This window comes from Bradysia coprophila, unplaced genomic scaffold (assembly GCF_014529535.1).
Source record: "Bradysia coprophila strain Holo2 unplaced genomic scaffold, BU_Bcop_v1 contig_24, whole genome shotgun sequence".
Lineage (NCBI taxonomy): Eukaryota > Metazoa > Arthropoda > Insecta > Diptera > Sciaridae > Bradysia > Bradysia coprophila.
The window spans coordinates 2,096,478-2,108,891 of NW_023503501.1; the positions used below are offsets into that span (position 1 = coordinate 2,096,478).

The 12,414-nt window shown below is 38.9% G+C and overlaps 2 protein-coding genes across 2 annotated transcripts; one reads left to right on the plus strand and one right to left on the minus strand.

The window, feature by feature from the left end:
- Positions 1–835: 835 nt before the first annotated feature.
- On the plus strand, positions 836–6,842 carry LOC119078145 (pickpocket protein 19-like). The gene is made up of 6 exons (XM_037185620.1): positions 836–1,068; positions 1,130–1,322; positions 4,547–4,733; positions 4,801–4,936; positions 6,431–6,567; positions 6,635–6,842. Exons 1-6 carry the CDS (start codon positions 836–838, stop codon positions 6,787–6,789), a joined length of 1,041 nt encoding a protein of 346 aa, XP_037041515.1. The 3' UTR covers positions 6,790–6,842.
- Positions 6,843–6,862: 20 nt separating this feature from the next.
- Positions 6,863–9,959, minus strand: LOC119077805 (zinc finger protein 681-like). Its single transcript, XM_037185111.1, has 3 exons — positions 9,357–9,959; positions 9,021–9,146; positions 6,863–8,955 (listed from the first exon to the last, which is right to left on the minus strand). The coding sequence occupies exons 1-3, from the start codon at positions 9,813–9,815 to the stop codon at positions 7,018–7,020; spliced, it is 2,523 nt and encodes an 840-aa protein (XP_037041006.1). The 5' UTR covers positions 9,816–9,959; the 3' UTR covers positions 6,863–7,017.
- Between the last annotated feature and the right edge of the window lie 2,455 nt (positions 9,960–12,414).

The following is a 12,414-nucleotide window of genomic DNA, read 5'->3' on the forward strand; positions in this document are numbered from 1 at the left end:
TCATGGACAGACCATACATGTTTGTACTTTCATTGGACAAAACTAGATTCTATGCAGTCAAATGTGTGTTCTTCCCCTAATAGCGTATTATGATGAAAAAAAAGAAATATTTTGACAAGTACCCCAAGGCATGTTATCATAAACTGATCTTCGATCCTCTCGCTCGCACCATAACATTTTAAAAGAGAAGCAAATATTTTGTACCCCAAGGCAATCAACGAGTCTTCGGTTTTCTCGCTCTGCACGTAATAGTCTACTTCCCTAGTTATTAGAATGTACATACTCCATAAAATGAATACTTTTCGAGTTATTGATGATTTGATTTCAATTTACTGGCAGCACTGAAAAATGTGGAAGTCATTATTGCATGACCACTGACCACTTACGGGAACTGTTTTTATAAAAAAAAGGTTTAAATGGGTTTCAAATTGGTTTCACTTTATCTTACGTAACTCACCTCATTTGACATATTTTGCTGAAGTCCCACCTTTCTGTCAAAGGGCACATCCGACAAATCTTTAAAGATGTAAGTCAAAATCAAATCAAGTATTGTTAGGTGGTTGGGTGCCGTATGTAATAATTTAAGGTGCATAGATTCAGCGAATTCCTACATCAAAGTATTATTAGTCTTCCTACACATCAGCCAACCCAACAGCCAAATTGTAAGCACTCTGCATAAATTATTCAAATAGAGTCATTAACATTCAGTGAAATGATATTTTTCACTTATATCGTGATGAAAAACACCTTCCAGCAGATATAGTTCTCATGCAAAGGAACGAAGCATTTGTCGGTGATTTTTCAGAGTTATTTCTGCTTCATCATTCTCCGCATAATGATATACCCGGCCGACTTTATTTACAATCTGAAAAGGTTGAACTCTCGCGATAAAAATGTGAGAAATAAAGGAATATTTACAATAAGCCTGGGTGCTTCTCACAGAGAGTTCCAAAAGAAACTTCAAACCGGCAAAGTTTCGGATGAATCGATTTGGATTCGATATTTGAACAACTCAACAGTCCATGGCTTTCGGTATTTGACCGATCCAACAATTCGACGCACTGAACGGTATGTGATTGATAAAAATCGTAATTTGTCCCATTGATTGGGAATAATTGAAAAATTAAAGGATCACCTGGTTTGTGCTGGTTGTACTGGCCTTATTTGGTGTAGTTTATGTTTGCTTCTTACTGCAAGTAAAATTTTCAACGAACGTTTTGGCAACCGTTGTTGAAACAACATTCTTTCCCGTATACGAGATTCCCTATCCAGCAATTACCATTTGCAATAATAACCGAATACATTGGGGACGTGTACCAGCGGCAATTGATCAGTAAAATTGAACGAGCCTTACTTTAATTGGAGACCCAAATATTGTTTTGTTCTTCTAGCTATCTCCAAAATGCTACTAATCTGACGACGTCAAAACTGTTAGAAAGTTTTATAGACGGTTTGAATGGCTTTGAGTTTGGTTCTTTTGACGAATTTGTTAAAATTAAAGACATTGACCTGAATGACTTGGATCACATCAATTTAAAGGACTTATATAAACGAGTAATTAATGCCATACAGTTCACTTTTCTTTACCATACAGTCGGTAACACCTAAAAGTGCCGCCGTGTTTTCAATCTCTTATTTTTATTAGTCCGCTCTGACAAGACAAAAGTGTGTGGAAGAAAGTGTAGTAAAACAAATAAGTGATTGACATCACGGCACTTTTAGGTGTTCATGACTGTACACGCAAAAATGTGAAATATTGGATGTACATTGTACACGTAAGTATTTTACGTCTTGAGCAAACATTTTACTTCTGACACGTACTTTGCACATCTAACACGTAGAATTTTACGTTTAACATGTTCAATTTACTGATCAGTGATCTTATCTTCACTTCATCAACGATCACTTATGTGGAAGTCTCGTCGCAAGTTGTACATGTTCAACGTAAAATTCTACGTGTTATATGTACAAAGTACGTATCAGAAGTAAAATGTTTGTTCCAGACGTACAATGCTTCGTGTACAATGTAGAATGTACATGGGAAATTTCCCTTTTTTCGTGTACGGGTCAGCAATCTCTTTTTATGAGTAAGGTAGGTTACCAATGCGAGGAATTGTTCATGGAACCATGCTGGTGGCGTAATCGTTATATGAACTGCTGTGATAATGTTCGGGGATTGTTTGTTCAGCAGGAGACTGAGTACGGCATTTGCTACACATTCAATTCCGTCCTGAATAGCGTTGGAGAATCTCGTACCGTAATTTTCGCGGTGAAATTGTTGATAAACGTTCCTATAACAAAACTTTCTTGTGACAGAAAAATGCAACGGATTTTCCATGGAGAACGTCAAGCTTTGGTGATTGGAGTGGCTTACGGGTTAATGTAATTCTGCACGACAGTGATTCCAACAATCGATACGTCAAAAATCCACCTGGAATACTTGTGCGTTGGTTTTAATTCGTAGCAGCATTGTTAAAGAATTTACAAATCGCAATATATAGAGCCAGTTTTCCAATCTTGTTTAAAGAATTCAGATAATTTTCTTACGTTTAGCAAAGTCCACAGTAGCTATTTTGCTAACTAGTTAGTAAATGGGGTTGTTTTGCCAACAGAATTTGTTGCTGAACTCACATCTTGTGCGCAAACCATCCCGATTTACTAACTAGTTACCAGAATAGCTATATTAAATCGCACACTTAACCGTCAACAGACTAAGAAATCTCGTAAACTATTTCTTGGTTATATAACAAAAGAATGTCTTAGGTTATGGCGAATCATCCATTTTCATGGCCAGGAAGTGCTTATTTTGTTCCAAAGGGAACATCAACAGCTGTTATCATAAAACCATCTTACTCGTACACAACGTCAGACGTTCAAAGACTGTTGCCAGTGGATAGAAAATGTTTGTATCCAGTAAGTATCTATACCCTAATTCAGATGTCCCCATTTTTGAACACTCAGATTGTTTGGAAATGAGAAACCAATTTTTTTTTTCGTATGGTTTTTGCAAAGATTTTTCTCAAATCTTCACTTTTCCTTCGGATTAACAGAAGATTACAATCGCTAAACCGAACTGGTGTGCATACGTTATTTTGCACCAGCTGGTCCCATTTGGAATTGTATGTGACCAGCTGGTGCAAAATAACGTATGCACACCAGTTCGGTTTAGCGATTGTATGTCGTTGCGGGATCCGAGAATTTGGCACACGCGAAGGGGGTGCCAAATTCCGTACATGAAGTGGAATCTAGCACATGTGCCAGATTACCTTTTTTCGTAGGTTTTTGAGAATTTGGCACACGCAACGAAGCTTGTGTGCCAGTTTTGTGCTAACTCATTTTAATCTGGAAGTTATGATTGAGTCTGTGAGTCAATAAATTTGTCATTTTACGAGTTTTCGCAGTCAAAACTAAGAAATTTGTCTTTTTACAAAATGACGCAAAAAAGCTATGGCTTTGAAGGCATCGAGATAAATTCAATAATTTGTCTCCAAACTAGAAAATTCGTCCTTTTACGAAATCTTTCATAAAAGTTGCGATGTCTTGGAGGAATTGTCGTTTTCCGACCCTATTGAGCAATCTTCGTCGAGCAGCTAAACGTTGTTCCTCGAATCGAAACATCACAATTCCCTAATTTTTGCCAAGCCTTCCCTTTATAGGTAAATAATGTTGACTAATAGTGACAGACGGCTAACTATGATTAGCACACCATTCACTTTTATTTATTTTTCTATTATGGCTACCGTGTGCCAATTTCCAAAGTTGCATGGTGCCAAATTACTCTTCAGATGGTGAATCTGGCACTGTGCTAAATTCACATTACAGTGGAAACTGGCACGCATCAAACTTGCATGGTGCCAATTTACCCTACCCCGTCGTTGCTTTGTTTAAAACATTTTTTTGCCAACTGTGAAGCTTGTTACACCCCACTCAAATAAAAAGTTCCAAACAATTACATGTCAATGACGTAACGACTCACTTTCCTTGAGTAATAGTAGGTTACATTTGATGCTACGAAAGTAATTCATAACTCATTACTCAGGTAACCATTTTGTGATAAAAGCAAGCTCAAAAGTGAGTTTTTGAGCAGAAAGCTTGATACAAGTATATCCGAGCCGTAGGCGAGGTGTACCTCGAGGTGTACAACACTTGTGAAAAAGATGGGTACTGAAGCTTTTTGTTCAAAAACACACGACTGAGTTTGCGACTATAGATCATCTTTAAGTTTCGCTACTTTCAGACGTAACCTCTCTTAAGTTTCGTTAAATGTCTCGTTCATTCATTCATTTATATTTTTTTAAAGTCACATTTCTAACGTCCTTGAAGAGTACCTATCATAAAATTGTGTCCTAATTAATGAATTACGTGGAAGGATCCAATGTATTCTGTGTTAATGCCTGCCCTATGCGAAAGTTGACAATCACGTAGAAATTAACGAATAAAGAAACGAAAATGATCCACACGCAATGGATTGTTTTCGCAGGGGCAAATTGCTACGTAAAAGTCAACTTTCGCATAGGGCAGACAGTAAAATAATATTTTTGGTTAGGATGAATTGTCTAAATATCAATATGAAACTTTGCCCGGAACTCTGTACTTCCGTTCAAACTGTCTGGCCGAATGTCGACAGCGCCATATGATCGCCAATTGTAACTGTACAATTGACTTTTTATACCCGACGGCAGACTATCCAATATGTAACATTAGCAGCTTCAAATGCTTGTACAATTTTGACGGTACGTACAGATGTTTTGCGTTTAAAAAGTGAATATATTGTAAATGTTGAATGATCGATTGTTTTAGCATTGTTCAATTATGAACGGCCGCCGAAAGGAAATCCATATTTCTCTGAGGAAGAGGAGGGTATCAGTTGCGATTGCTTACCCGAATGTGAATCGATTGATTATAGTTTGGATGTATCACCCATTCAAAGGATGTTGTAAGCATAAATTTAAAATTTACTTTCACGTTTAGCATTTGCGAGCGATTGCAACTTCACACGCTATTCAAATTCACGGGATTGAATTTAAAAAGAAAGCAAGAGGGAGTATAGGTCTAAGGAAGAGTCCGTAAATTTTTCTGAAAAGTCTCATACATTTTGCGTGAGATTTTAGCATGACAAAATTTATGAACGACTTCCAAATTGCTATTTACCTTACGCAAATCGATGATCTAAACCCGCTCCGGGTAATTTTGTCTCTAATGACCTATTTTTGGTAATTTAATTCTTAAAAATCCTTCAAATGAACTTTAAAAATTTTACGGAATTAAGTTACCAAAAATAAGTCATGGCCTAGACGCTAGACTGTGACACTATTGCACCTGAAGGCAAAGTTTCCTGGTGAGATTTTCAACTCTTTTTCATTTTCATCAGTGTATCATGATGGTAAAATCGATCGACGGTAAAAGACGTGAAATGTTTCAGCCGGAAATTATTTTCTTTGAAGTACGACAGTCGGCGACTTTCAAAGACCTTCAAATGAGTGACGAATTTTAATGCAGAACAGAACAGAACAGAACACAAAAACAGCTGAAACGAAATACGTCACTTATTTCAAAGACTGACTCCGCTGACTGTATAAAGTTTCGAATGCTTACCGTCAACACATTCCAAGAACGGGCAAAGGAACAGAATTTATTAACTGTCAATTGGCCTCTTATACAAGCGCCCGTAACGCAGTGGCTTGTACCAACATAAAAAACCGAATTTATATGAGAACTATGGACTACTGTGTCGTGGAGGCCTCTTCTTTAAATTCTCTTCTTTCGCCTGTTCTTGGATAGCGTTGTTACGTTACCGTTTTATCACGTTCACAACAGTGGTATAAGAAACCCGCCTTCGACTCCAATCTAATAACAAACTTTGCATGGACTGGAAACCAAGAAATCACGGATCACAACGCACTTGAAGGATGAGTGGTACTCTAAACAGGCTACTGAAACTGGACAGAGTATCATACAACTATAAAACACTGTACCATTTCAATCTAGGATCACTTTTGCTTGAAGTACGTTGCTGATGGTTCATAAAACGACATTCAGGCAACGCATGAAACGAACGGTCTCTTTTGTATGCCATTTTGTTTTGCTAAAATGGTCCCTGATGTACCGATGTTACGACCAAGGTTGTATATGAAGACGTTATGCCGACCGGTATGAACAACGTATAAACATCCTAGAGAGGTGTATTTGTGAGAGAAAATATTAAATTCTCTCACAAATTCGCCTCTCTAAGGTTTTTATGTGTCGTACGGTAAAGCGCTGGGTCCACTGAATTGTGCTGTAATTTGAATACAAAATTGTAGCGCAATTTCAGTTCAGTTCAGACATGTTTGTCTGCGATACGGCCCCAGTGAAATAATGGCGATCGGCGTAACCTCTTTATATACAACCTTGATTACGACAATATCATTGACTTGTAAGAAAGTTGAAGCAACACCACGAAAGCAGTCATTTTTTTCTATCCCAGAGACGCTGATGATAACACCATCTTAGTCGATTTTCACTTTCAACAATCGACAATGGTCAAATACAGAACGAGCATTGTATTCGGCTGGCTGGATCTGATGGGTATGCCAAATGCAATGAATTTCGTTCAATGTGCCATTTTGTTGTTCTAATCAGCCATCACTTCCAGTTGCTTTCGGCGGAATAGCTGGACTCTTTTTGGGCTGCTCTCTAATCAGTGTGGTAGAAGTGGCTTTCTATGTTGTCGTGGGACTATCAAAACTATTTCGGACAAAAACTACTGTTTTCGATTGGAAGAGGAGACACAAACCATCTAAACTTTGAGCTTGCACTGTTCACCATTCTTTAAAGCCACTGTCACTTGAGCAGGACAACTGGGAAGTGAAATTTTCGCTTTAATTTTTCTCACAATTTATTTCAAATAAGAAGCCGAGGAAAGATCCAAATAAATTAGAATAAACGTTGACTCATTTGCACAACAAACACACTCCACACTTAAGACTAATGTCATTTACAAAACCAAAAAATAATCACCACTTTGAATCGTCGGAATTAACTGGAATTAAGGTCGTCCTCCTGCTGTAAAATATCCTCTTCATCCTCTTCCATCAGCCCCTCATCATGTTCATAATCTGCATTCTCGTCGTAACTGTTCATTTGCTCCGATTCTGCTACATATCCATCGTCCAGCATGCCATCCGAAATGGCAGCAGTTTCCTCATAGTCATCGTCATAGTCCACCTCCACTTTGACTTTCGTCAGTAAGTCATTATCCGTATCGACATCGGTAGTTGTTTCAACATTCTCGTCTGCAGTGTCGTCGATGTGACCTCGAATATGATCGCCCAGTTCAGTTACCTGATAGACTGTAAAACAAATCGGACACGGATACCGATCGGATGACCTCACCTTCACCTTAACATTCAGTTTCCCTTCAACGTCACTCTTGGGCAGGACGCCATGCACAACTCGTCTATGCTCAATCAAATTCACGTACAATTCGAACCGAACATGGCACATCTCGCATCGATAAGCGCCCGAGTGGATCCTCAAATGTTCCACCTTTTCCTTGGACGTTTCGAACCGTTCACCGCACTGGTTACACTTGTACGGTTTCACGTTCCGATGCGTCTTTATGTGGCACAGCATATGGTCGGGTCGGTTGAATTTTTTATCACAAAATTCGCATTCGTATCGTTTCTGGTTGCTGTGGATGGTCATATGGCGCTTCTGATGTTCCAGCCGCGAAAAGCCTTGACCGCATATGTTGCATTTGAACGGTTTCTGTGATGAATGGATGCTGTAGTGCCGTTTCAGATGGCTTCGTTTAGTGTAGACCTTGTCACACTTATCACAAGCGAACGTTTGCGGCTGGCCAGGCTCTGTATCCGCTGTAACAGTGTCGTCGTGCGCTTCAGCCTTGGCCATGTCACCGTTGATATGTGTCATGAGATGTTTCATCTGATCGCCCACTTGGAAAAAGCTTTTATCGCAAAAATTGCACTTGTACGGTCGGATACCGGTATGGATGATAACGTGGCGCTGCAGATGCTCCATACGATAGAAACCTTTATCGCACTGATCACATTTGAACGGTTTCACTCCGGAATGAATAATGGCGTGACGATTCAGATGGTTCCGGTTCAGGAAAACTTTATTACAGACTTGGCATCGAAACAGCCCATCCTCTGACTTATTTACCGTTTTGTTGTCGTCGGTTGTTTTCATTGGAGTGAGTAGGTCTTCACACGAATCGTCTTTACCATCATTATCCGGCTCACCGGACGAAGCATCGTCCTTGTTACAGGTCCCCTCATCCGAATTGGCATTCAAGTTGATATCAGGTGCAACCAGTACGATCTCCACATCGTCTGTGTCTTTGGCGTCCATTTCACTGGAGTCCAAATTTTCGTCCGCTTCGCTCGTTATTGGCTGGATGTTGCCGCATTGAATTTCGTACATTTTTTCGTTGATTTTCTCTTCCAGACTCCGGAAATCGGGAGGATCGCATCCGTATTCATTAGCACCGGGCACTCCAATGTGCGGCCTTTTCACAACAATGCCAAAATTGACGAGCAAACAGCTGGCCATATGTTTGTACTTGTTGTCTTTCCGGGAAAAAGACTTTGCACAAATGTCGCACTCGAATGGCTTGGCGCCGGAATGTATTAAAATGTGTCGGTTCAGGTGGTCCTTGCGCGAAAACATTTTGTCGCACGTCGGACATTTGAATACTTTTTCCTGTTCGATTGACGATTCGGTTCTGACGCTGACCGCTATCGGTATTTGAGGATCAACCGCCGAATCGGACTGTTGTGCGTCACTAGCGGCAACAATTTGTTTGCTGGCCTCTTCTTTGATTTTGACCCAATTGTGTGTCTTCATGTGACTGTTTTTATGGTCTATCCTACCGAACGCCTTCCCGCACACTTCGCACTGAAATGGACGCTCGCCACTGTGGATCCTCTGATGGACATTTAAACGATTTAACTGGAAGGGGGGAGGATAAGAAACTCTAAAAATCGTTGTTCATGGTAAAGGGACGGTTTGCAAACCTGCGAGAATCCCTTGCCACACACGTCACAGTTAAATCGCCGTTCGCCGGTGTGAATTGCCATGTGACGTGTTCGGTTTTCCATTCTCGTAAACTTTTCATGGCATATAGTGCATTCGAATGGTTTCTGGAAGTAATTTTGACAAATTAGATTCGATCGGCCAATTTCAACCTGATCAATCCTTCACTCTATCCACGACATAGTAAAACAAACCAGAAACAGTCGAGTGAATTGGGTGAATGGGTAGGCTCTTGACGTTTACTAACGACTTTTACGGGATTAGTGACCGCTCCTGGCCAGTTTTACTACGTCGTGTTGTGGCTCATTCAAGAATACCTCTCCCGTGTGCAGCAGTTGATGTCTTCGTACGTGACTTAACCGGCCAAATGATTTATGACAAACATCGCAAGAAAACGGCTTCAGAGCTTTGTCCTTATCTTCGTGGTACTGGTAGCCAGCGTCCACTAACTTACGTTTAATATCCATCGACATTTGCTCGAACTGAGATGTATCTGTCGATGTTTGATCAGTTTGTTGATTGTTTGCATCAGCAACTGTTGCCGATGGAAAGGTTTGTGGTGCATTTTGTACGATTTGTAATGGCATATTGTATCCCTGATAGTAATAATTTTCCACTCCTACACCACCGTCGGGTGGTTGGACGGCGTGGGGTGTTTCTGCAGAGGGTAAATGTAATGGCCGATAGGGGAAAACCATTTGTGGCTGATACATTTCACCGTAATTGTAACCATCGTTTTGTTCCGTTTTTATAATGAAGGGCACTTGAATATTCATTTCGTTCGATAACAACGCTATTTGGTAACTTGATTATTCGTCGCTTTTATCTAATTTTGTTTAAACGTCTACTACCTAGTCAATATTATTTCGAGTAAACAATCGACACAATTCACAAACTTTTTTCTCTTCTGTACACATTGACAGCAGCTGTCGAGTTGCCATAAAATTGATTTTTTATCAAAATTTGTCCAGTGTTGCTGTACGTAGTTTTATAGATGGGTTTTGAATGTTATAGCGCTGGCTTTTCGTGTTTCTTTAGTTGTGATTTTACTAAATGTAGTTTCTGCTTTCATCTCCGTCAAGATACGAATATTAAGAGTTAAGAACATACAAGAATCGTCACCCTGGGCGCCGATTCTTGTGAATTTAATAATTTGTAATTTGACAGTTGTCACCTTTAATGGAGGAGCGGTCCATACGATTCGTTACTTTTAAGATGACGGGCGCAAGGCTGTATACTTTGGGGAGGTCACGCAGATGCAGATACGCGGGTTACACACCACGTTTCATACAAAAAATTCACCACGCCATACAAATTCAATTTTGGTGAATTTGTTTGTATGGAAAAGGTGTGTTCCCGCGTATCTAATAAAATGGCGATCTGCGTGACCTCCCCAAAGTATACAGCCTTGGACGGGCGTAGATTCTCATAGCATTCGTAACATTAGGAAATCGTAATTTGACAGTTGCACGCGTAAAATCTTATAAGAACTGTCAAGTTACGAATTCTTAAAGTTTTGAATGCTTCGAGAATCGGCGCCCTGAAGTATCTTCATCGCCTGAACTCTTAATTTTGAGAGCATAGTCGATTGAACAAAATGTCGAAGCACATGATTTGAACCAATTTTTATTTTACGTTTGGTCTTTGCTATTCTGCCCTACTTTGCAAGAAAAACACATGTCTTTTATGCAATTTATTTGTTGCCATTTTTCGAGAAAAAGTTTTTTATGCGATTTTCAAAATTTCGTCAAAGAAACTGCATAAAAAACTTCTTGTTCTAATTAAAATTGCATAAAGAACTTCTTGGTGAAAAATGACAACAAATAAATCGCATAAAAAACATATTTTAACTGATTTTGTATTGAAATTTGACAAGAAGTTTTTTATCGAATTTATTTGTAAGAAAAGTCTTTTATGCAATTTATTTGTTGCCATTTTTCGCCCAAACGTTTTTTATACGATTTATTTTTTGGTAAAAAATAGTATTTTGCATAACAAGGGGCGAAAGTAAAAAAATTCAAACGTGTGAAGTTTGCAGCCCGCGCCGCAGGCAAGGGCGGCAATCACACGATTTGAATTTTTTTACTTTTGCCCCGAGTGATGCATACTATTTTTTATGCCAAATACTGCGGAAGATTTGTATTTTCGGTCCGAAACAAAACATAATTTAAATTAAACTGTTGAGTTAGCAACAAAATTTGCTGTAGAAACACCAAAATGCCGAAAAGCGCGGGGGTCCAGGGGGCGGCAGCCCCCTGGTATAAAAATAAAAACAATTTAACAAATGAAATTACTGTAAACATACATTCACTTGCTCACAAAACATTTGGCTATCGTCAACACAACACTACACTCAATGCGTACTTTCAATCAAGTGAACATGTGTTTTCGAGACATATGAGGACCGAAAGTAAAATGATGACAGTGACATTTACTTTCGGCCCGCAAATACGCAAGCCCACGGGGCGAAAGTAAAATGATGACAGTGACATTTACTTTCGGCCCAAGGCCTGAATTTTTTTACTTTCGGTCACCATTTGAGGACCGAAAATACAAACTTTCGCAGTATTTGGCATAAAAAAAAATTGAAAATAGGCTAAGAAGTTTTTCTTGCAAAGTAGGGCAGTATTTTCATGCCATTTAATACTTGTCCTCATTTTGTAAAATGATGGAATCTGTTCTCAACAATGTTGAGTGATAATTATTATTCCCTTGACTGAAAGTCAGGGTCTTACGCCAGAAAATACCGAAAAATGTCTGTAACCATACATGTACACTTTGATTGAAAATGTATGAAATGTTATGAAAAACGTTAATGTCTGTAACCGTTTTTTTCTTGTGGGCAGGATAACTCGAGTAATTCTTAACCAATTTCAACAATTTTTTTTTTAATCGATGTGGAATTAAATTCTCGAGGCTAAGTTCGAAGATGAGCCATGTGGGATTAAGAATCTGGAAGTTATTCCAGAAAAACCTGATTTTACACTGTTGATAACTTCTCTATTAAATACGATACGATTACTTTGATGAAATTTGATTTTTTTTGGATGTGTGTGTAAATCATGTGAATTTGTTTTCGCCAACGATTGATATTAGAATTTATGGTAGACTATCAACTTGATAGTTGACTATCAACTTGTGAAATGTTATGAAAAACGTTAAATGTCTGTAACCGTTTTTTCTTGTGGGCAGGATAACTCGAGTAATTCTTAACCAATTTCAACAAATTTTTTTTTATCGATGTGGAATTAAATTGTCGAGGCTAAGTTCGAAGATGAGCCATGTGGGATTAAGAATCTGGAAGTTATTCCAGGAAAACCTGATTTTACACTGTTGATAATTTCTCTATTAAATACGATACGATTGCTTTGGTGA

Excerpts from the sequence above, each read along its gene's own strand:
- LOC119077805 (XM_037185111.1), bottom strand. The coding sequence starts at position 9,815 with ATGAATATTCAAGTGCCCTTCATTATAAAAACGGAACAAAACGATGGT. Across the intron at positions 9,147-9,356 it reads AACTGCTGCACACGGGAGAG|AAACCATTCGAATGCACTAT; the intron begins GTATTCTTGAAT and ends AATTACTTCCAG. Across the intron at positions 8,956-9,020 it reads GTGGCAAGGGATTCTCGCAG|TTAAATCGTTTAAATGTCCA; the intron begins GTTTGCAAACCG and ends CCCCCCTTCCAG.
- LOC119078145 (XM_037185620.1), top strand. The coding sequence starts at position 836 with ATGATATACCCGGCCGACTTTATTTACAATCTGAAAAGGTTGAACTCT. Across the intron at positions 1,323-4,546 it reads ATTGGGGACGTGTACCAGCG|GATGAATTGTCTAAATATCA; the intron begins GCAATTGATCAG and ends ATTTTTGGTTAG. Across the intron at positions 4,734-4,800 it reads ATGCTTGTACAATTTTGACG|CATTGTTCAATTATGAACGG; the intron begins GTACGTACAGAT and ends CGATTGTTTTAG.